The 22,920-nt window shown below is 44.9% G+C and overlaps 4 protein-coding genes across 4 annotated transcripts; 3 read left to right on the plus strand and 1 right to left on the minus strand.

Annotated features, from left to right (window-relative positions):
• The first annotated feature begins 785 nt into the window (after positions 1-785).
• On the plus strand, positions 786-2,543 carry LOC108046626 (tRNA dimethylallyltransferase). Its single transcript, XM_017126445.2, has 2 exons — positions 786-835; positions 905-2,543. The coding sequence occupies exon 2, from the start codon at positions 1,055-1,057 to the stop codon at positions 2,498-2,500; it is 1,446 nt and encodes a 481-aa protein (XP_016981934.1). The 5' UTR covers positions 786-835; positions 905-1,054; the 3' UTR covers positions 2,501-2,543.
• On the plus strand, positions 814-5,119 carry LOC108046625 (bifunctional purine biosynthesis protein ATIC). Its single transcript, XM_017126444.2, has 6 exons — positions 814-835; positions 2,771-2,836; positions 2,897-3,969; positions 4,028-4,461; positions 4,522-4,648; positions 4,708-5,119. The coding sequence occupies exons 2-6, from the start codon at positions 2,818-2,820 to the stop codon at positions 4,825-4,827; spliced, it is 1,773 nt and encodes a 590-aa protein (XP_016981933.1). The 5' UTR covers positions 814-835; positions 2,771-2,817; the 3' UTR covers positions 4,828-5,119.
• LOC108046624 (ATP-binding cassette sub-family G member 8) lies at positions 5,102-19,384 on the minus strand. The gene is made up of 8 exons (XM_017126443.2): positions 19,017-19,384; positions 8,990-9,123; positions 8,582-8,713; positions 6,596-7,989; positions 6,071-6,540; positions 5,894-6,014; positions 5,553-5,833; positions 5,102-5,475 (listed from the first exon to the last, which is right to left on the minus strand). Exons 2-8 carry the CDS (start codon positions 9,118-9,120, stop codon positions 5,245-5,247), a joined length of 2,760 nt encoding a protein of 919 aa, XP_016981932.1. The 5' UTR covers positions 9,121-9,123; positions 19,017-19,384; the 3' UTR covers positions 5,102-5,244.
• Positions 19,385-19,536: 152 nt separating this feature from the next.
• Positions 19,537-22,912, plus strand: LOC108046541 (ATP-binding cassette sub-family G member 5). The gene is made up of 12 exons (XM_017126258.2): positions 19,537-19,582; positions 20,055-20,177; positions 20,250-20,358; positions 20,418-20,608; positions 20,968-21,112; positions 21,167-21,632; positions 21,708-21,825; positions 21,883-21,976; positions 22,035-22,173; positions 22,230-22,421; positions 22,510-22,696; positions 22,755-22,912. The coding sequence occupies exons 2-12, from the start codon at positions 20,118-20,120 to the stop codon at positions 22,866-22,868; spliced, it is 1,815 nt and encodes a 604-aa protein (XP_016981747.1). The 5' UTR covers positions 19,537-19,582; positions 20,055-20,117; the 3' UTR covers positions 22,869-22,912.
• The last annotated feature ends 8 nt before the right edge of the window (positions 22,913-22,920 follow it).

The raw sequence follows: 22,920 nt of genomic DNA on the forward strand, positions 1-22,920 counted from the left end.
GAAGGATTTGGAGATGGGACTGGTGGATAGAGATGGGCTAAATTTTGAGGAATCATTGCAGCGATACATATTGTCCAAAAAAAATGTACAATAAAAATTAATAATAAACACAAACATTTAAAATAATGTAAGCCATGGTTGTTTCAACGATTTTAAAATAAAATCTTAATATAAAAACTTTAACTTTGGCTATGTGTATTAAATATTTTATATGTCATTATATGTATAATTTGAAAGCTGTCTTATTTTTAAATTTGGTACGCAGAGTGTCAAACAATTAACATCAGACTATTAGCTTAATCATTTTTTCCTATTTAATAAATGATACATAAAATTTGCTAATAACTCAGCGCTCGTAAAAAATTACAAGTTTTTACTAAGCATAAAAACTGTAAGCTGTATGTTCTCTAAAATCACTTCTCAATTATCTCATATGGTATATATATATATTGCTTTTTCGTTACTAATATTGCTTTTTCACTATTAAGCATTAAAACTGTAAACTGTATGTACTATAAAATCAATTGTCATTTATCTCATATTGTAAATATATTACTTCTTCGTTACTCTAAATTCCTAAGCCAATTGTACAAACATAGACTAATTTGTATTTATATTGGCTTGGTATTGAAAATATTAAATAAAATGGATTATAATATTAAACAACAGAAATATCACAAATACTTTTATTATTATCATAACATTAGTTCAAGATTCGCGCCCTTGCTGAATTTTAGAAGGCAACACTGGTTCTTAACTCAACACCTACAGCTCACGACAGAATCCTGTGTGGTCACACTTTCGCCGTTTAATTCTTATTTTTATTTCGCGATTTGTAAGTTTATACAACTAGGTGTGGGCTCAAAATAGGCCAATTTAATAGGAATAATTTATTAATCTTAAGGCAGAAGGGAAAAGTATTGAAGACCTGTAAAAGCAACTTGCCACCTATTTGGCGCCAACAGGTGGTTTGTCCCCAGAGGAGTACACGTGCTCGAAAACGTGCAGGTTTTGTTTACTTTAATTGACTTAAATTGGTTCCAATTAAGTCAAGATGATCCGCAAAGTGCCGCTGATTGTGATCCTGGGCTCGACGGGCACTGGCAAGACGAAGCTTTCTTTGGAGCTGGCCGAACGCTTCGGAGGCGAGATAATAAGCGCGGATTCCATGCAGGTGTACACTCACCTGGACGTCGCCACCGCCAAGGCCACCAAGGAGGAGCAGTCTCGGGCACGACACCACCTCCTCGACGTGGCCACACCGGCGGAACCCTTTACTGTCACCCACTTTCGCAATGCCGCTCTGCCAATCGTGGAACGCCTTCTCTCAAAGGACACTCCTCCAATTATAGTGGGCGGCACCAATTACTACATAGAATCTCTGCTTTGGGATGTCCTGGTGGACTCGGAGGACAAGCAGACAGAGGGAACCCCACTTAAGGAGCATCGAAAACAGGAGGATCTAGATGCCATGTCCACTACGGACTTACATCATTACCTGGCCCAGATCGACGCGGGTAGTGCCAACCGTATTCACCCCAACAATCGGCGTAAGATCCTCAGGGCCATCGAAGTCTATCAAGAAACAGGGCAGACCCTGACCAAAAAGTTGGCGGAACAGCGAGCCCAGCCTGGAGGAAACCGTCTAGGAGGACCCCTCCGCTATCCACATATCGTACTTCTGTGGCTGCGGTGCCAGCAGGAGGTGTTAAATGTACGTTTGGATACCCGAGTGGATGGAATGCTGGCCCAAGGACTCCTCCGCGAACTGCGAGAGTTTCATAATGCCCACCATACTACAACTGTTCAGGCCTACACCTCGGGCGTCCTGCAGACCATTGGCTACAAGGAGTTTGTACCCTACCTGCTGAATCATGACCAAAATGAAGATGAAAAGATCGAGGAGTACCTCCGGAATCATAGCTACAAGCTGCCAAGTCAGAAAGAACTGCAGGAAGAGGGTCTTCCAGATGGCTTGGATATGCTGCGGAATTGCTGCGAGGAACTAAAGTTGGTGACTCGTCGTTACTCCAAGAAGCAGCTGAAATGGATCTACAATCGATTCCTGGCCAGCAAGGATCGCCAAGTGCCCGATCTCTACGAACTGGACACCAGTGATGTTGCTGCCTGGCCGGAGGCAGTGTATCACCGGGCAGAGACCATAATTGAGAGCTATCGCAAGGGTATGGAATGCGAGATTAAGCCAATGGAAAAGAAAGAGCATCCTGGAGCAGATTTGGATGAGGAGACCAGCCACTTTTGCGCCACTTGTGAAAGGCACTTTATTGGAGAATATCAATGGGGAGTGCACCTCAAGTCCAACAAGCACAAACGCAGAAAGGAGGGGCAGCGCAAGAGGGAGAGGGAGCAGGATATTAAGCTATCCACGGATCAACTTCTAGCAAAAAAGCAGAGGGAAGACTGTAAAGAGAAGGATAAGGGGGAGGGGGAGGCTCAGCTGTCAGCCAGCCAAGTCAAAGATACTGATAAGGCAATGTAAAACCAGACACGGCTTGGCAATAAATGAACCTACGTAAACTTGAGTCATTTGTTGTTGTTTTGTATACCGATCCCTCCGATCGGCTGCTGATGCAAGCGGTTTGAGGAGTATCTGATAACCCTACACCTCGCTAATGGGGACCGTAGACCGCAGGGGAGGTCGTTGCCTAGCCAGAAAAGCGAAAACGCGTAAACATGTTTGTGCACCAAGCCACCAGCCCACATTCGCGATTCGCCCACTGACTGTTCTCGTTTTTCATTTGCATTTCAGTTGCCCAGCGGTTCAGACGCAGCCAGCCGAAATATCAGACATCAACCATGAGCTCCAACAAGATTGGTAAGTCTTCCAGGATCCTTTGTCAGTAGGTAACCATTAACAATCCCTAATCTGCCTCAGCTCTCCTCAGTGTGTCGGACAAGACGGGACTGCTCGAACTGGGCAAGAGTCTGGTGGCCTTGGGCTTTGACCTAGTGGCCAGTGGAGGCACTGCAACAGCCCTGCGAGGATCCGGCCTGAAGGTGAAGGACGTCTCTGAGATTACCGGGGCCCCGGAAATGCTGGGTGGACGTGTGAAGACGCTGCATCCGGCCGTTCACGCTGGAATACTGTCCCGCACCAGCGACTCTGATCTGGCTGACATGCGCAAACAGGGCTACGATCTCGTCCAGCTGGTGGTCTGCAATCTATATCCCTTCGCTAGCACCATAGCCAAACCGGATGTGACGCTCGCCGATGCTGTGGAGAACATCGATATTGGTGGCGTGACCCTGCTTCGGGCGGCGGCCAAGAACCACCAACGAGTCACGGTCGTCTGCGAGGCGGTGGACTACGACCGAGTGCTGGCCGAGCTAAAGGCTTCGGGTGACACCACTCTGGATACGAGACAAGCCCTGGCCCTCAAGGCATTCACCCACACAGCCAGTTACGACGATGCCATCTCGGACTATTTCCGGAGGCAGTACGGATCCGGGGTGTCCCAGTTACCCCTGCGCTATGGAATGAATCCCCACCAGAAGCCGGCACAGCTGTACACGCAGCTGGCCAAGCTGCCACTTACCGTGCTTAATGCTTCTCCAGGATTTATCAATCTGTGCGATGCTCTTAATGGCTGGCAGTTGGTGCGGGAACTTAAGCAAGCGTTGCAATTACCGGCAGCCACCAGCTTTAAGCACGTGTCCCCTGCAGGAGCGGCTGTAGGAGTTCCTCTGAATCCCGCCCAGGCCAAGCTCTGCATGGTGGACGACTTGTACGAGCAACTGACGCCTCTGGCTACGGCCTATGCCCGTGCCCGTGGAGCCGACCGCATGAGCTCCTTCGGCGACTTTGTGGCCCTGTCCGATGTGTGCGACGTTGTCACCGCCAGGATCATCTCCCGCGAGGTGTCCGATGGCATCATTGCCGCAGGCTACACGCCAGAAGCTTTGGAGATCTTGAAGAAAAAGAAGAACGGCGGATACTGCATCTTGCAGGTAAAACTGATGATTTAAAACAGGGTGGCATTTTAGAAATTTAATTTTTACATTTCAGATGGACCCCAACTATGAGCCCACTCCGGTGGAGCGCAAGACAATTTTTGGCCTGACGCTGGAGCAGAAGCGCAACGATGCCGTTATTGGCGCCTCGCTCTTTGCCAATGTGGTAACCAAGCGTGGTCCTCTGCCGGAGGCGGCTGTGCGGGATCTGATTGTGGCCACTATAGCCCTCAAGTACACTCAGAGCAACTCCGTATGTTATGCCCGTGATGGCCAAGTTGTGGGCATCGGAGCCGGCCAGCAGTCGAGAATTCACTGCACCCGCCTCGCGGGCGAGAAGGCAGACAACTGGTGGCTCCGTCAGCATCCCAGCGTGGCCGGCATGAAGTTCAAGGCGGGCGTAAAGCGGGCTGAGATCTCGAATGCGATTGATAATTACGTAAATGGAACCGTTGGCAAGGATATGCCTCTATCGCAATTCGAGGGAATGTAAGTGGAGGAATATATCATACATTTTTGTGTCCTTAATCACAATCCATAATATTATAGGTTTGATAAGGCTCCGGCTCAACTGACCACCGAGCAGAAGGTGGAGTGGCTGAAAGAGCTAAGTGGAGTGGCCCTGGGATCCGATGCCTTCTTCCCCTTCCGCGACAATATCGATCGCGCTAGCCTGGTTAGTTCTTTGAATGGTGCTTGCTTTTACCAATTCTAATCCCTTCATTACTTCTCCAGAGTGGTGTCTCCTATATTGCCAGTCCTGCTGGCTCCACCAACGATGCTGGAGTCGTCGCCGCCTGCGATGAGCATGGCATCATCATGGCCCACACTAACCTACGTTTGTTCCACCATTAAATACTAATCACTTTTATTAAGCTTTTGGATTCCATAAAATTCAAATTTAAATCTGCTCAGAAGTCGAATATATATTTCAAATATTATATGAGCCAATCAATGGTCTTTTAGACATTTAAAAAAGACTATCAAACGCAAAATTTACTTTTTATACAAACTATTTTTGATAACCTATTTAGTGCCTTAAGAAATTTTATAGATATACAAAACTTTGTTAAACAAACCCCAAGAAACTGCCCTTTATTCATTCCAAGCACAATAAAAATGACTTGCCTTTAGTTAGTTAAACGAACGCTGCATCGACTAAACACTATTTATTTCAAGAATTAGTTTCTATATAATGTACAGTTCGGGAGACTGGACCATTGGACATCCAGATCCCACAGATCCTGGCCAGCTCCAAGTCGCGGATTCAGCCTATCGGCTGCGGTGCCTCCGACAGGCGCGGCGACAATTGCACAAAAAGACGACGAAGGTGACGAAGAAGACGAGCACCGAGGCCAGGACCAGGGCCACCGAGGTGGTCTGGTCATAGCTGGCAGTGGGATCCAGCACGTGCTGCTGGGGCAGCAGCTCGAAGTCGACTAGCACTTGGGTGCCGTTGGGCGGCGGGCAGGGCTGCTGCACAATGATCTCCTGGTGCTGCACCTGTTGTTTCGGTAATAATATTAGTTAACGAATTGCACATTAGTAATACCTAATCCCAAGGATCTCGTGACACTCACCTGCTTGTTGCGGCACAGCTGCAGTCCGGCGGAGTTGGACAACGTCTCGGCACTGTACTCGTCCTGCACCAGGACAGGCAGAAGCCATCGTTCCGGAGAGACGAACTGCAGCCACGACCAAAACTGGGCCAGGTTTTGGGGGTGCACCAGGTAGCCGCCCACCGCCGCCACAGCCAGGCTGACCAGCCCATTAACAATGCTTGCCGAGACCTTGCAGGGCAGCAGGTGGGCACAGAACAGAGCCAGTGTCTGGATGAGCGTCAAGTAGAGCAGCATGTAGCCTGCGGATGAAAGGATTAGTAAGCGGGATGTTGGTATCTCTGGCTGCCGAGGTAACTAACCCATGTACAGGTATATGCCCGTATCGCTGCTGTTGGAGTAGGTGTAAAGTCCTGCCATGCTGTGGGCCGGCAACAGATAGGCCAACCAGATGCAAAGGCTGGGGAACAGCCCCAGAAGACTCTGTAAGATTGGAGATTTAAAGATTTAGATAACAAAGTATGTATTAAAACACTAACCTGCACAATAATGTAGAGACTCCGGGTGTACAGTCCCAGGCGGATGTCCCTCTCCGCATGGCGCCGATCCTCCTGCGTGTCTCGGATGGTCAGCATGACCAGTGGCCAGTACACGAGCACCATGACGCAGTGATGGTAGCCCAGCCTGTCGTGGTAGCTCAGCTGCGGATCGGAGGCGGGCACATCCCAGAAGATGCAGCCGATGCAGAGGGACAGCACGGCGGCCGCGATGAGCTTGCTGATCCAGGTGAGCAGCGATCCCGGCTGCTTGTAGCCGGCGAATCGTTTGATCAGGGCGCTGATCTGGCCAAAGAAGCCGGCCTTCAGGGTGAAATTGGGTAGCGAGGCAGGCGGAGCAGCCAGTGGGGGCTCGGAGTTGATCTGATCCCAGGCGTTGGCCAACGATTCAATGCGGGCCGAGGACTCCAGCATGGCGGCCGCCGAAAGGTCATCCAGGGTGACCAGATCCACTAAAAGTACACAAGTGATTAGGCACTATCATCACCATTTATCTGCATAACTTACAGTAGTAGTCCGCTGGGTTCTTGAAGGGCGGGCAGGGATAGCCCAGCTCGCCCATGTGTCGCGGCAGATCAGCTCGACTGCCGGAGAAGACGGTCCTTCCGCCAGAGAGCAGCAGCACGCCGGAACACATGGACAGGATCTCGAAGGTGGGTGGCTGGAGCGTCATGATGACAATGCGACCACCGCTGCACCACTGACGCAGGTACTCAACCAGAAAGAAGGTGTCGAAGATGTCCATGTTGCTGGTCACCTGATCCAGGATCAGCAGCGAGGATTGCGCCAGCAGCTGGCAGGCCACGCTCAAGCGCTGCTTCTCCGAGTGGGTCAGAGTGGACACGTTGGAGGCACGCACCGTATTCAGGCCCAGATCCTCTATAAGCACATCCATGCGCTCCTCCAGATCGCTGCGATCCAGAGGACCGCGCAAAGCGGCGTGGAAGTTCAGGGTGCACTGGACACTCATCCGGGGATCCAGGGAGGAGACCTCCAGGGCCGGCACATAGCTGCAGAGCTCCCTCAGGCCGCGGCGACTCATCTGCTGCCCGTTGATGAGGATCTCGCCGCCCAGACGTTCACTCAATCCCGCCAGGCATTCCGCCAGAGCACTGCCCTCCCGCTGAGAGGTGGCCATGATGGCGAACAGATCCCCGGCCTTGGCCTGCATGGACACACCGCGCAGGCAGGGATTCACGTCCAGGCAGTGCACCTGGATGTTGGGGTAGATCAGGCCCATGCCCGACTGCTTCCGACTGCCTGGGTTGTGACCACTTCCGTTCCCATACTGCCTGGAGCTGCCGTACAATCGCGCCTCGTTGTAGTCGTAGCCCAGGCCACCCCCGCCATCCACCTGGCTCAGCCCCGCCCCCAGCAGATCCGCCTCGCTGTGCGACCTGTGCCCGTAGTGCTTCCCATTGCCCATGTACTGCTGGTGGTGCTGCTGCATCTGGTGGTGGTGGTGCTGACCCACTGCAATGCTGGCCCGACTGTTGGCCTGGCGCAGAGCGGCCATCGGAACGCCCCCGCCCCCGCCGCCTCCTCCTCCGATCTGGGCACGCGACTCCGGACGCGAGTGCGGCATGCCGCCGATGGCACGGAAGTCGGACTCGCTGCGGTACTTCCGGAGATTGGGCGGCACCCGGCTGCGGGTCGTCTCGTTGTCGCTGCTGTCGTAGCCACTGCTCCCGGCTCCGGGTGGCGCCCCCGAGCTGTCCCGGAAGGCGCGGTTCACCCGGCCCCGCACTCCCCCGAGGGCACTGGAGCCACCGTGACCCGGACCTGACCCTCCACCGGGCACCGGACCTGGGCGATGCGAGCGCTGCGATCCGGCATTCGGCGGAAAGACGCGCGGCAGTCCGAACTTCAAGTATGTGTACATGTTGGAGCCCAATGGAGATCTGTAAGGGGTTAAATATGGTTGGTTTTATTAAAAAATATAAAGGAATTTAAATAATTGTAAAGATAAGATCAATTTCTAAGACCATATTCAATTATTTAGATCGTATTTTCGCCATACTAAGCTTTGTTATTTTCCATTTTTATGTTTCACTATTACTCTATACGTATTTTTATTAAGATTAAGTTTTTTATATATAATATGAGATAAAAATATAACATTTATGAATCATTTTATCATTCAATATTTAAATCCTAGGTTTTTAATTTAGGTAATTTTCCATAAATTGCGACTAACAACATATTACTGCACTTTACTTAGTTTCAAGTATGTGAAAAAATACTTGAAACATTCATAAATTATAGGTACTAATATAAATTGGGGAATATAATAACAACAATTAGTTGACTTGAAGGAATGATACATAATATTTATACACCCTTGCAGAGTGTATTATGATTTGTTTATAAACTTTGTTAACCCATAGGTTTTTTTGTCGAGAAAAATCTATAAAATGCTGAGATCACTTAGCATTATTAACGCTTGATTATGCTTAATAATTATTTATATAAATAATTGTTGGGATTACTCACTTGGGTCCGTAGCGCGGATGATTTAAGATTGATTGAACTGTGGTGTCGCGTAGCTGGAAGTTTCCATATGGCAGCGGTGATTTGTCCGACGAGCCCAGAGCCGAATCGGTGAAGTCTGAGTTCAAGTTTTGCCTATTGATGGGGTATTTGAATTCGAAAAGAGAAGTTATAGAGAGTTGCACTGGGCGGTTGCAGTTGCGGTCAAGTGGACATGATTGGGGGGCTTGGCCATGGCTCTTCAATTAACCATTTATGGCATTTGAACTTCCGCCGGCTGCGGTTAAGTCAACCGTCAAAACTCCGATCGACAGGTGCGGCCAGTGGCTCCTCCACCTCCATCCGTCCACACACAGTGACCACACCCATGTCTGGCATCTGGGGCTGGGGTTCCCCCACTAAGCCACTCACCTGTAGATGGACCAGGCGTGCAGATCTTCGGAAGCCGCCGGCGGCAGCGGAGTATTGGGTCCGTGGGGCACCGAGTAGCGTCGCTCCTCGCGTGACATCTTCTTGCCGCTCGAAAAGTTGCTCAGCTCCATGATCTGCAAGAAACACGGCGCGGGTTAGCGAGATCGGACCAAAATCTTAAGCTAATTCCGTGTCAAACTGGGTCAAGAATGCTGCGAGAATGGCTGCGCTATTATTACTCATAATTGGCGGGAATTAGCCTAATGACAATGCCCACACATCCACACGCAGTGTCAGTTAAAGTCGAAGTTGGATTCGGAATCGGAGCCATAGTCGCAGTCGCATCTCAGCCATTGTCAAGACAAAAGCGGAAATTGTGTCGGAATTGGGTAATATGCGAACTTGAGACACCCTAACAATGATCCCAAACCAAATTCTATTCAATTTTTAAACAAGTTTGAATGCTTATAGCCGTATATCTTACCATAATAACCATCAGGTTAAACCATATCAAATGTATATATTATTTATGGTTTTGGGTAAGTTTTAACAGACAATGATTTCCGTTAAAAAGCTAAGCTAATTTACAAGTTTAACGTAAAACCAATACAAGCCAAGTTATGTTCCTAAAAAAAACTTTTCGATTATGATTATAACCATTTTAGAAATAAATTAAGTTTGTCTTGTAAACCTTATTACCCCAGAGTTCTTTTGTTGTTGTGCAAATGTTATATCTTAATCCAAGTAAGTGCACAACAACCCGCAACACAATTATACCTAATCGGGTGTTGTCTTTCAGATTTCCATCTTTGTGTCTTGAGGAAATCCAAAACGACGAGCGGGAGAACAAAGCGCAGCTCATTTCGACACGGCCTCTGGGTTTTTAATTGCCAATGCAGCCCCCAAAAAAGCAAAAATCCATGCAAATGAACCGCTGTTTGCTCGCCAGCATTATGCAACCGAACGAAAGGCAAGCAAACTAATGCAGCTGCCGCAAGGTTTTGTGGACTCCAAATGGATGCAGTTCAGCAAGGTGTGCGGATTTCCGTTTTCCCAGCCGCAAAGATTACGTAGTCAAGTGTTCTACGAGGGCCAGATGCCCAAATGCCCGGCGAAAGTGAGCGGCTTAAGATACTCCAACTCCAAAACATATTCGTAATTGCAATCTACGCCAGTCAGTCGCCGAAAGTGAAGGAATTGGGATTGGGGGAGGTGCCCAGAAGAAGAAAGCTCGGTGTTGGGATTACGGCATTCCACCGCGAATGCTTTCGCCCAGCTCCCATTGCGGATTACTATTTAATATTAAACATTGTTGCCACGGAACTCGGCCGGTGTATTAACACTTTTAATTGCGTGTTTAATTCGCTTTAATTAAAATCGCTTGTGCCATAATCGCATAAACGGATTTTCCTCGCAGTTCAACGCATTTTACTCGATTTTTTGTCTGGACAGTGTTTTTGTTTACTATTATCATTTCTTTCCCCACAACAATTATGTGCCTCTGTTTTTTCTTCATACATAGCTGTAACCGTTTTGCCGGTGGCTTTTAGCCAGCACTTGGCACAGAGTGAAAGTGGAAGTCAGGGAAGGTGGCTTTAATACCCGCGAAAGCCTGATACAGTTGAGACAGCCAGATAGGGCATCCCATCACCCATGCCGAGATACCTCCAACCACCGGCCACTTACCATATGCACTTATAAATATTTTAGAAGGCTATTCCTGTTAATTAAAAATTACTTGCATGTCCTTTTTTAGTGGTAAAGGGTGTAAAAAACAGGGAAATAAATTAATAAATAAATTGACCAAACAGTAAGCAAGACATTTATATTAAAACAAACTAGTCCGATACTTCAAAATGATTTGAAAAGTAAAATAAAACAGTCACAAAAATGTAAAATGGTCATTTCATTAATTTCGTTGGAAAACTTATTTTTTAGTACAATTTTTTCGAGTGTACCTATACTGAAAACTGGGCAGACTTTATAGGGGCCGAAAAGAAAGAGATGTGCGGCATCTAAAGCGTCGCTTTGTTGAGCTGCCAGTAATGAATGAATGGTATTGGGGGCAATGATACGGCTGCGACCAAGACAGCGGCATTGATTTATGCGATCACGATGCTCCGCTGACGACGCAGCCGATATCTAAGTATCTCACAGTACGCGTATCTGTATCTATCCATTGTTCGCACAAGTGCGTGAAGCAAAAACATTGCGATGGGCACTTAAAAACCAGCTACTGCTGGTGGACGAAAGTGAAAAGATGATTAAATTGGCTTTTAGTTGTCAGCTATAGTATCGCACTTGCGTTTTAAACTATCAAAAACAAGATCATTAGATGTAAGGCTTGGAAAATGGAATAGTTACTAAAAAAAACAACTAATTGATTCAATTGTTTGCTTAAATGGCACAAGATTTTTGAAAGTTTTATTATTTTCAGAAGGTTTTTTGCCTAATTTCGCTAAACTTTTGACAATCAGTGCAATGTGTACGTTGGTGCTTGATTACTTAAGATAGCTTACTTAGCTGTTAACCACCTCGTTATCATAAACAACAGCTTACATTTCTGCTTTAGCACGTTTTGGAATTTAACTAAAAGTTATATGAACATGGACATTATATCGTTTAGCTTATCAGAGTTGTAACCTCCAGAAAAAATGATTTATTATATTTTTAAAAATTAATGATAAATTGGTTAGTGAGCTTGGTATTCGTTCTACTTTTAACATCTAATCCGTTTTTCTAGCTCAAAGCTATATATGATTGCTTAGTTCCCATGAACACTGCATAAGTTTATTGTTATTCTCCAGCATTTGGGTGGCCTTCCACAGCTATCTATCCATTAACCAAGCATTAACTGATTTATCAGATTGTGGCTTTTAACTATTCAAGCTGGCAACATGAAAAGCTGGATGCAGCTGTTGCCAAAATCCAGACAAGGTTCCGCTGCACATTCAGTTACAGCTGCAGCCTGGCCAGAATTATATCATAGTCTTGATTGGCTTATGGCTTATGGCCAAGTGGGTCATTCGAGCTTTGCATGATCGGTCAAAGACAGAAACCAAGACCGAAGTTAGCGGATATTTGCCTGTCAACGAGGCCGGCTGCTGCTGGTGTGAATAAATCACAACGCGCTAAGTAATTGGCCAACGGTTATTGGCAATAGCTTAGCAGGCCGATTAGGCCAATTGGCACTCCGTCGTCGGCTGAGTTGGCCAAGATGTTGCATATGCAGCCGGTGTCCCGTTGCTGTCATTCTGCATTCCCGTTGGCCAAGAAACCAAGAAGCCATGCGTCAGTTGACAAGTCGAGAACCGTTTGCCGGAGGAGTTGCTGTTGCACTCACATGACCATTGATGCAAAACTGCAGTTAGACACGAGCTGTGACCACGACGACTCCGTCTCCAACTTCGTCCCCAACTCCGGTTTTTCGGTCACTGATCGCCGGCTTGTGCGCACATTTTATGATTTAATGGAGCGCGCCCAAGTGGCTCCAAGTGGGCCCGGCCATAGCAATTTGTTGCTCTCTCTCGACTCGATATTTACTGGTTTTGTGGGCTGGCACTCGAAAGATGTGTGATTGGGCTGCAAGCGAGCCCTGACCTGCGGTTCAGCCATCCACTTCCATTCCCACGCAGAAGGCAATTAAATTGGTTTGCTGGGCTCTTCATTTCACTGGCCAAAACTCGTTCCCTGGACAGGTAGACGGCAGGTAGGTCAGCCTCCCTCCCATATCAAAAGCTGCTCTCTGATTTCTACTGACAGGCTGACGAACTGACTAAGTGACCAAATGACTAACTGACAAACTGACGGACTGGGAAAAGCACTGTCCAATGAGATCCGCTGACAAAGATATCGCTGGCCCAGTGAGAAAGTGAAACTCTTGTGGCATAATTTGTTGCTGCTGCTGCTGCGGCACACGGGGCGTATGATAAATGCCTACAAAATATTTCGCGACTGCTTAAAAGTGGGTCACAGTTGCAGTTTTGTAATTTGCGATTAATAAAACATGGGAAACTGCATACACAACGAAGCTTGAATGCACTTAAAGTCATAAAGACTTTATTAACTGGGAAAAGTTGTTAAAACAAGAGAAGACAAAAGCTTAAATAATTTTCGATGAGATCGCTTTTACAGAAAGCATAAGGTCAAATAGGAGAATTCACTTTCAATTCTTTGAATTAAATATTTTTAGAAAGCTGTTCACAGGTGAATAATTTTCATTTTAAATATTTAAGTGATGGGTCAAATTGTAAACACCTTCATCAAATATACAGTTTAATTCCCTTAATTAAGAAACTTAATTTACTTTTAAATCATCACCGAAAGTGTAGCCAATTGGTTAGTTAGCTATGAGTTATAAATGCTGTTCTCTAACAAACTATAACTTTATTGCTATTTATTTTGACCCATACATAAGTTTTTTTTATATAAAATATTTTTGGGCATAAAGAAAGTTATGACCAGGCTGATAAACTTTGGTTTCGAGTAGTTAATTTGAAGATTGAAGCAGAGAGAAATAAAGATGTGAAGTCCTGATTAAATGAGATGTTTTTTCCCTTAAATAAGTATTTTATGACTGCGTGATTCACTATAAAACACACACAATTCTTGAAGAAACCGCAAAATGTAGAGTCACTAATGTGTCAGGCAAAAACCTGAATGGGATCACGTATGCTGATAAATTTAGACACATGCGCATTGCCAAAGTTGGAATACCCTTCTCAGGAGCCGCAAAAATATGCAGTCAAAGGGGGCGGGACCGGCAAAAGGGGCGGCAAACGAGAGACGATTTCGAGCGCTGAGTAATGCCATTGCCAGATGCAAATTAATAATAAACAAATTAAATGATTGCCAGCCCGTGGCCAACATTCCTCGCTCCATTCCGGCGACAGAGAGGTTTGTTGAACCTGCTAGTCGTCCGGTTCGACGAGATGAAATTTTTCGTTGATAATGCCTTGCGGAGGAAAGGCATTCGAGATGCTTTGTGTGTGTGTTAATTGAACACTCGGGTTCCAGAGATTTTTGTTCGGGTTTTTGTTTGATTTTTAGCACGTTTTTTTGTGCGCCGAATCGTTGTTGCTGGCCAGTATGCAAATTACTGGCCACGTTGTGCGATAGATATAGATGCTCACGCTTTCCGCCTCGGAACGATATACCTCTGGCCTCCACGGCGGATGAGCGACAGTCAGTCAAAAAGACAGGCACGCAGCGAGGAAATCTTCAAGCTGGCACAGCTTTACGACTTGTGAAAGTTTCGGCTGCGTAAATTGATTATGAGTGGATAAACGTCGACGAAAAACGAGCAGAGTTGGGTCCAAGCCCAGCAGGTGAATGAGTGGTGCACGGCAAGAAAAAAGTATAATTATATGGCTGGACACAATCAATTTTTTTGTATAACTCTGGAAATAAGTTAAGTAAAAACTTGTTGCGGTAACTTGGGATGGGTTTTGGTAATGAAATATTTTTCAAAAAGAGCAAGCATTTAATCTTATGACATTTTTTTGTTAGGAATCACTGCGATCGATTTAGGTAATTTGTTAAGAATTTGTTAAGCGAGCAAGCTTGACGTTAATAGTTAATAAATATTTATGAAAAGGCAGCTTTTGAAGCGTCACCTCTAAGCAATTTTTATTTTTTTCAAGAAATTGTTATTTGTTACAGCATACATTTTCAACAAAAGCTGTGAGAACTTATAGGGAAAATGATTAATTAAATGCTGACTAATCCATTCAAACTAACCCGATTTGCCCGACGCAGCTATTGAATCTAGCCCACAAATCGGTATCAAATTGGGCAATATCCGAGGTGGTAGGGGCACAACCAGAAATGAGTTAACCGAGCTGGCAGAAATGCGAGCACAAGAATTCCGCTGACGTCGCTCTGACTGTGACCCCAAAAAGCCAAGCTAATGTCATGCCGTCAACGAATATTCGTCATGGCTGCATAGCCCCCACCGTGGAAACCACCGTCGAAACACCGCCAAAACCACCGTGGTGGTCTCATTTCAGCGTAGTTCGGCGGATCGGCTTTCGGTTTCCAGTGCTCGGCGTTCAGTTTTCGCTTTGCGGTTAGAAAACTCAGGCAAGGTCAGTTTTATTAATTGCCCAAACGGAATACGAAACTTTGCCTCAGTTTCGGGCATCTTTACAGGCAATTAACGCCGCGCACAAGACCAAAACAAATCCCCGAGACGGAGACGAAACAAAACACTTTCCTGTATTGCAACAGACTTGTGAAAGTGGCCAACAATTGTGGGTAAAATTTGCATGCCAAAGCCGATCCCGCCGCTCCCCAATCGCCCCCACCGCCGCGCAAACACACACGTGTGCCACCGGGCAAATTGACATAAATTCCATGACAAACCAAACGAAAACAGAAAAATGGCTATTTTCCCTGCGTTGCCATTGCATGCATAAAAATGCGACAGGCAAGCGTATTTGGCCAAATTCCCAAACACACCCAGAGACCCAAAGACACGGACTTGGTCTTGGGCGCCAATCCCACACTCCACAAAAATGGTATGCCTTTCATTTGGATCGACAGCAAATTACACGCCCAATCGCTCTGGGCTTTGATAAATGTAACTTTTTAAAAAGAATTTTTGTCAGCACATATGGTTGAAAAGATCGGAGAGTTAAGATAAACCTTCTTAAATCACCAGGGTAATTCAAACTTTTCTGTTAACTTATTTATTGCCAACAAAAATGTCAAATTGTAATGACCATTGAATTAGTTTATACATATGTATTCTTTAACGAAATACTTTGGTTTCAAAGTTATTTAAAAAGACATTTTAAAAATTGAAATAAAACCCAAACGGTCTAGTAAAAACTAATTTTTATAATTTTAAGATCGTCTTAACAATTTTTTGACGTTTTACTATTTTATAAAGGATAAATAAAGGTTATGATTTGAAAAACTGTTCTAAATGCTTTACGTCTTAAAACAATAGAGCGCAAAAACTGTCTACCTTAAAAAAAATAATGTATATATATATTTTTTTAAATTCCCATTCCCTACTTTTAGTTCGTGGTTCTTAGTGAAAAATGTGCGGGCTATGTGTGTGACATGGATTTGCCGAGCTATTTATTCGACTCACGTCTTCTGGTTGTATCCATGTCAAACAAGGTTCATCTCCGACTATTCTGATTCTATGTCAGACTCATGTCTGAGCCACGTCTGTGAACTTGGAGTGAAATGAAGTGAAGTTCTTTTTTTACGGCCATAAAAGTCACGAAGTGTGTGTAGCAGCGGCGGCTGAAATGTACTTTCTTCGCCTAATTATGCAGCTGTTCTGCTTCTGCTGCTGCTTCTTCTTCTGCGTGTTAATTTAATTACAATAAAAAGTAAATTAACTCGATGTGGCCCCGTAGCGTATCTATCAATGCTTACAATTTTCATGGTCGCAGCTTTTAATGGCCCCGCAGTGGGAGAGATTGGCTGCGCAAGTGGGGAATTTCGAATTTGCATTTCCTGCTCGTTAAGTTTTCACTTTGCCATCGGCCAAGGGTCTCATCATTCCGATGGCCAGCCGCTGACTTCACCCATCCCGTGATCATTAAATGCAATGATTCATCCATCTCGGAATAGCCAGCGACTAAGTTCAATTGAAAGCATATACATTGAATACTGAAGCTGTGGAAGCAAGAGACAAGGGACCAAGAACAAGTTTTGGCCAACTAGATGCAGCCACACCTACAGAGAACCAATCGAAAACCCGCCTAGACCCAAGACAAAGACCAGATACCACCCCACTCCAGATTCGAACTCACCACAAAGCCATAACTGACAATCAATTCAACTTAAGCTTGCTCTTTGCCGCGCCTTGGTCTTTTTGTCTAGACTTCGCGTTGCTGTCTTAAGTCTTTTGATTTGTTTCCTTTTTTCTGTATTTGTTTGGTTTTGGACTGGAATTGAAATTGTCGAAATTGAATTACGACCACTCTGAGATCTTGTCACTGCTTGTCGGCCCGTTTCTAAAAAGATTTTTTCTCGCTGTTTAGTGGCACTTTTTTTGGGGGCCACAAATCATCGGACCCGTTAGCAGCGATAATAATACTGTTAACTAATTTACGCCACAGCGGCAGCAACAACAATCTCGGAAAAAATCAAGAAAAACAATCCAGCAAGTCAGCGCGAAGAACCAGAAATCATTTTGGGCTCTTTCAATGAGCTTGGCCATGGCTTTAACAGCGTTCTAACGGTCCGGCCAACATGACTTGGCTAATTAGGTGCGAGTAATTTGTGAAATGGAAGCCAAACGGAGGCTGGGAATTTGCATTGCAAAGGGCCGAGTCATTAAGTTGACAATGATCTGCAGTCGGGGCCCTGAGAATGGTGCTAAAGCCCCGATAGCAAATCGGCATTAAACCGCGACTCATTTTCGATGGGAAATCAAGTTTCGCGGCACGAAATTTTGAAAGTGATTGTGCGCGCAGATTGGCAGCTGCATCGAAATTGCAAAATGAATGTGAAAGTTGCTTAGCACGGCGATTATTCTTTATGAGTTGATATAGGAAGAGTACACTCAGGGATAACATATTTCTCTCTGCACAGAGAAATGTCTCTGGCAGACCCGTTATGGCTTTCACATTTGGTTTAATAATAAATAAAAGTACTTGAAATACGTGAAGATTTTTATTAAATGAAATTTAAAAGATACAAAGGGATTTTATGAAGGAATACAAATGGGGGACATGATTTCACTTTGAGGTTGATTCGCTTGATATTTTATAATGAAACTAATCCACTCTTTATAGCTGAAATATGAATAATAATAAGAATCAACGTTCTCTTCCTAATTAGAATTGCGTTTCTATTATTAAACAAGGGCTATTGCAAAAATAGAGGCCCATAAACTATTAAAACATCTCTAAGGGCATATAAAAGTGTATTTATATAGTCAAACCATAAACATAAAAACAAATAATGGCGATAGCTCTCTATCATAAGCTTAAGGCTGTTTTTACGAGGAAATGGCCAGACCAAGACGATGCTGGCAGCTGCGGGCAGAGCAAATAACAAACGATCCCCGGAGAGCCAAGAACCCAACTTGGCAAAGGCAAAGGCAACCGGCCAAACAAACAAACAAACTGAAACTCGTATCTGTGAGATACACACTCGCACACAGAAAGAAACCTATGATCAGTTTAACCAAATACCAGGATATCAATTTTTATAAAAATATGAAAATAATAATACAAATTTGAAGACTAAGTTATGAAAAATATTTATTTTTGTTCCCATTAGCAGATGCTTTACGACCTGCATACCAAATATCTTTTTGCACGATTATAAATACTGGGGCAACGAAAGAACTTCAAACATTCCATCACTTTTTCATTAATAAAAGCAAACGTATCTCTATTTTATCTCGATCTTCACGGAATATTAACTTATACATTTTAGGGTTCATCTCAACTTTACATTATTCATAAATCGAATTAAACTGAAAGAAGTAATAAGTTATTTTTCTACGTATTTCTATTAAATATTAATCCGTTTTTTTCTGTGCAGCGGAGCAGTGAGCTGCAGAAGAAATAAAAGACAAGACAAGCCGAGCACCAGGCACTTGGCTGTTTGTGCGACTCCGACTTTGGCTGGCACTTGGGTTCTGGTTTTGGCTTCGACGCTGGCTCTGGCTCTGACTCTGGCTTCGAGCTGGCTTTGGTTCTGCAGGGCGCAGAAGAGTGAGCGGACGGACAAGAAGTGCTGGCAGTGTGGAAATGGTGGAGGCTAAGATACATTTGCTAGACAAAACCCGCTCGCGGGATCTTTGACCTGCGCTGGTGACGACCGCGCGAGCAGAACAGGGGAGTACGAAAACCAGAAGGTTTTGTAGGAGAAGAACGTGGAGCGTGGTGGATACTCGTCGGTTTTCGAGGTGGCAAGTGCTGGTCGCTTGGGCTGCCGTTGCCTTAATACAATTAACAGTAAATACCAGTTGGCCGGACTCTAATTAGCCGTACGGCGACACTCATTCATGGCTTAGATACGTTTGTGCTCTTGCTGTATTTGCAACACTTACATTACAATGTCGATCTGCTGGCTACACCGATGTCTGCATATTTTATATAGACCATATAGACACACACTCGCACTGCACACACGTCACTCGTATTTTTTGCCACTTTATTTTTGGTATCTATTGGATATTCCGCGAGTCAACAAATAACCACATTTGCATGCACTTCCCGGAGGCCTTTAAAATTACTCTCCTTTGCACAAATATATGAGTATTTTGTGCTGTTAAGCCGTAAACATTTCAATTAGATTTCCATAAGCGTTGAATGTTTTATTTTAGTTTTACTTTTGCTGGGAATTCTGTTTTGGGGCGCCGCCAGAAAAAAATCAATCGACGCGGACCGCGGATCGGTGGAGGCAACTCTCTCGGAGCTCGGCTCGCAGCGAACTGATCTGAACTTGGCCTCGGCCGCCATCTTAGCCCGCTCGCTTCGACTGGAAGTGTTCGCCCGGAGAGCGGCGATTTCCAGGCGGAGAGAGTTTTGCCAATTGGAATGGCCTAGGCCGTCGAGCAACAGTTTCAGTTCAGTTGGAACAGCGCGCTCAGTTGGTTTGGACGTGTTCGCGGAGGTTAGAAAAAAGTTCTTTAAATTATCTTACATTAAAATATATAAAAATAACATATCATTTAAAATGCTTTAAATATTAGCAGTTTTTTGGGCAAAGCGTTAAAACTTAAAATGCGAATTACAAAAGTGTTTTCAGCTTTTAAAAATACCGTTGTTTGGTTTTGTCATTTTCTCTCTATATAAAAGACTTCCTATATTTATTTTCCTCTCTCTGGAAAGAGACTCTTTTGCAGTGGCTAACAATGTTACAAAAGTTTCTCCTAAAAATAAAATAAACACATTATAAATAAGTAGTTTTAAAGTAAATTATTCTTAACATTTATACAACAAATGTCATTTTAGAAATACGACTTCAGTTCTTACCAAATAACTTTTGTTGCTGTTTATATTTTTTCTCTGCATGAAACCCTCTTTATATTCCCGTCTCTGGAAATCAACTCTCATTACCTTTACTACTCTTAAACCACAAACAGAGTACAAGGCCCGAAGAGCACGAAAAGTATAATCAAACAAAAGCAGTTCTCTCAGTGGCGGGTATGAAAATGATCGGCAGCGACTACGTACTAGAAGCACATAACATTTTCCACACCACCGAGGTAAGATCTCTCTCTGAGTTCGTGAAAACTCCCCCCAAAAACCTTCTCTGTTTTTTATGGTTCTGCCAACAGGTGGATGGTGGTGGCTGCTTCAATGGAGCCGGCAACTCGGCCCTGGTGCTCAAAGGCGTCAATCTCACCGTGCACAGTGGCGAGGTGATGGCCATTCTGGGTTCGAAGGGTATGTGGATCTAATGTATATTTTAGAAGTAAAACTATAATAATATTTATTATTTTCAGGGAGTGGCAAACGGGCACTCCTGGACGTTATCTCAAGACGCGCCGATGGAGCCACTCGTGGTCAAGTGTTGCTCAATGGGTCACCACTCTCCAAGGCATTGTTTCAACAGAGATGCGGATATGTCACCCAGTCCTGCACCTTTGTTCCTGGTCTCACGGTGGCCCAGACTCTCCACTACACGCCAACCATTGTGAGTCAATATAGTATATAAAAATAGTTTGGATACCAAAGAAAATGTTTTGGAATTTGGAGCTAGGCTATAATTATTACTTAAATTACATTAACATTTTTAAATATATTTCCATCTAATACTTATATTATAAGTAATTTCCATCATCATCTACCCTGAGAATGTTATAAAAATCTATAAATAATCTATAAATCGATTCCGCACGTTAAAATCTAATTGCTTTTTGACTTCTTCAAAAAGATTCTTCAACCAAATATGCACACTCTTGAAACCATATAAGGGCATACTTCTAATACTTTTAATACAAATCCGTATCAAAGCTTTGATTGTTGGTTGTATAAAACAATATCATATTGCAGTTAAGTGGTTATTTGAAGAGTTCCAAGGTGAGACAAGTGCTGGCCGATTTGGCCCTTTCCCAAGTGGCCCACAAGCGAGTGGAGTACCTAAACATCAGCGAGGCGAGACGTCTGGCCATCGGAATCCAATTGGTCAGAGATCCTGGTAAGTTGTCCACACAACACACGGAACTTATAAGCTAATTAATATTCCTTTTAGTCATGTTGCTGCTGGATGAGCCCACTCATGGTCTGGATCCCTTAAGCGCCTATCTGCTGATATCCATTCTGTCCAACACGGCCAAGAAGACGGGATGTGGAATCCTGCTTTCTCTGGAGAAGCCGCGCTCCGATGTGTTCCCCTTCCTGGATCGTGCCCTGTTCCTCTGCCTGGGTGGAGTAGTTTACTCCGGCGGCACTCGAGCCATGCTGGAGTACTTCCATGGCATTGGGTTTCCCTGTCCCCAGCTGGAGAATCCCCTGATGTACTATCTCTGCCTGTCCACCGTGGATCGTCGTAGTCGCGATCGGTTCTTGGAGTCGAGCCAGCAGATCGAGGCGTTGGTGGAGCGATTCTCCCGGGAAACTCCCATCTCGGATGCCCCACTGAATAACATGGGATCTGGCAAGGTGCCACTGGCTTATGGAAAGCCCGGAGAGCTCAAAGTCTGGGTTATGTTGTATTTGTAAGTATTGCTGGTAAATACTTTGACCATTACGGATTAAAATTAACTTAAATCTCTTGAACAATTCTTCTCAAGAAAACTACTGGCATCAACCTTCTCTTGCGGCCTCGTGGGAATGAAGACACTATTCCTTCGTATGCTACTTCTTCCTTTAGCGCTGAGTATCCTTTGGGCATTCTACACAGATGTCGGGGTACGTTAAGCAATAAGAATGAAATTATTTTACATAATACTGATGGTAATTTTCTAGGATGATGCCCATGGCTTCTTTACCAAGAACGGCATGATCCTTAATATATTGGGGTTATCTTACGCCTGCGGAATCCTGACCACAATATCCCTATGTGAGTAGTGGCTTTTAAGGCTTAAGGTCCTTACATTCAACCATTCAACCTTTCGCAGTTCCCATTTGGCGCAAGAAATTTTCACAGGACACACCAGAGGGGCTTTACTCGGGAACTACTTTACTGATTGCCTACAACTCCGTTTCCATACCCTTCTCCGCGGTATCCGCCGTAATAGCCAGCTGTGTTGTTTATCCGTAGGTTCATAGGACATGATAATCGGGTTCAGAATTAATCTCATTGTTTGTTTCAGCCTTCTGCTGGACGTGAAGTACAACAATGGCATCGTCTTTGCTTATTTGTTTGTGGCTTTGTGGTCCAGTTTTGTGCTCGCCGAACAACTCACGATTGCCTTCCTTTTGGTGGTCAAGGTTCCTTTCAATGCTGCCATTGCAGTGACCTATGTGCTGGTGATCAGTATTGCCTTGGCCAGTGGAACTGTGCGGTGAGTGTTACTGATAAGATTCAATTTATTCAAAATGATATTTGTGGCCAACTTTTTTGATCAATCACAAACATTTCCCTGTCCTCAGATCCTTCAAGGGACTCCAACCCTGGCTGCAGGACAATACCAAGGGCACCCATACCCGATACGCATCCTCATTGCTGCACAGCATCGCTTTTCAATCGCGGAAACTCAACTGCACGCCCACTGCCTCTGTGATCTGTCCCAAGCCAGCTGACTTTATGCACGAGCGACTAGGATTGCCGGATCCTGATGTAAGTTGGATTATAAAATTGTAATTTAACGGAAAGAATAATACAACTTTGTTTACAGGAAACCATCGATGTGGCCGCCTCTTGCGCATTTGCTGTTGGCTTAGCCGCCTTTAACATGCTGGTCTACTTATTTCCCATGCCACGATGTGTGCGCCAGAAGTTCAAGGACTAAAGATCTTCAAATTTGCAGTGCAAAACTTTCCCTACGTTTTATTTAGATTTTA

This window comes from Drosophila rhopaloa, unplaced genomic scaffold (genome assembly GCF_018152115.1).
Source record: "Drosophila rhopaloa isolate 14029-0021.01 unplaced genomic scaffold, ASM1815211v1 contig_167, whole genome shotgun sequence".
NCBI classification, from domain to species: Eukaryota; Metazoa; Arthropoda; class Insecta; order Diptera; family Drosophilidae; genus Drosophila; species Drosophila rhopaloa.

Bases quoted from the DNA above. Each gene is read 5' to 3' on its own strand.
- LOC108046626 (XM_017126445.2), top strand. From the start codon at position 1,055: ATGATCCGCAAAGTGCCGCTGATTGTGATCCTGGGCTCGACGGGCACT.
- LOC108046541 (XM_017126258.2), top strand. From the start codon at position 20,118: ATGAAAATGATCGGCAGCGACTACGTACTAGAAGCACATAACATTTTC. The intron at 20,359-20,417 runs GTATGTGGATCT...TATTATTTTCAG, and splicing joins GGCCATTCTGGGTTCGAAGG to GGAGTGGCAAACGGGCACTC. The intron at 22,697-22,754 runs GTAAGTTGGATT...CTTTGTTTACAG, and splicing joins TAGGATTGCCGGATCCTGAT to GAAACCATCGATGTGGCCGC.
- LOC108046624 (XM_017126443.2), bottom strand. From the start codon at position 9,120: ATGGAGCTGAGCAACTTTTCGAGCGGCAAGAAGATGTCACGCGAGGAG. The intron at 6,541-6,595 runs GTAAGTTATGCA...GTGTACTTTTAG, and splicing joins GAACCCAGCGGACTACTACT to TGGATCTGGTCACCCTGGAT. The intron at 5,476-5,552 runs GTGAGTGTCACG...CCGAAACAACAG, and splicing joins AGCTGTGCCGCAACAAGCAG to GTGCAGCACCAGGAGATCAT.
- LOC108046625 (XM_017126444.2), top strand. The intron at 4,462-4,521 runs GTAAGTGGAGGA...ATAATATTATAG, and splicing joins CTATCGCAATTCGAGGGAAT to GTTTGATAAGGCTCCGGCTC. The intron at 4,649-4,707 runs GTTAGTTCTTTG...TTACTTCTCCAG, and splicing joins ATATCGATCGCGCTAGCCTG to AGTGGTGTCTCCTATATTGC.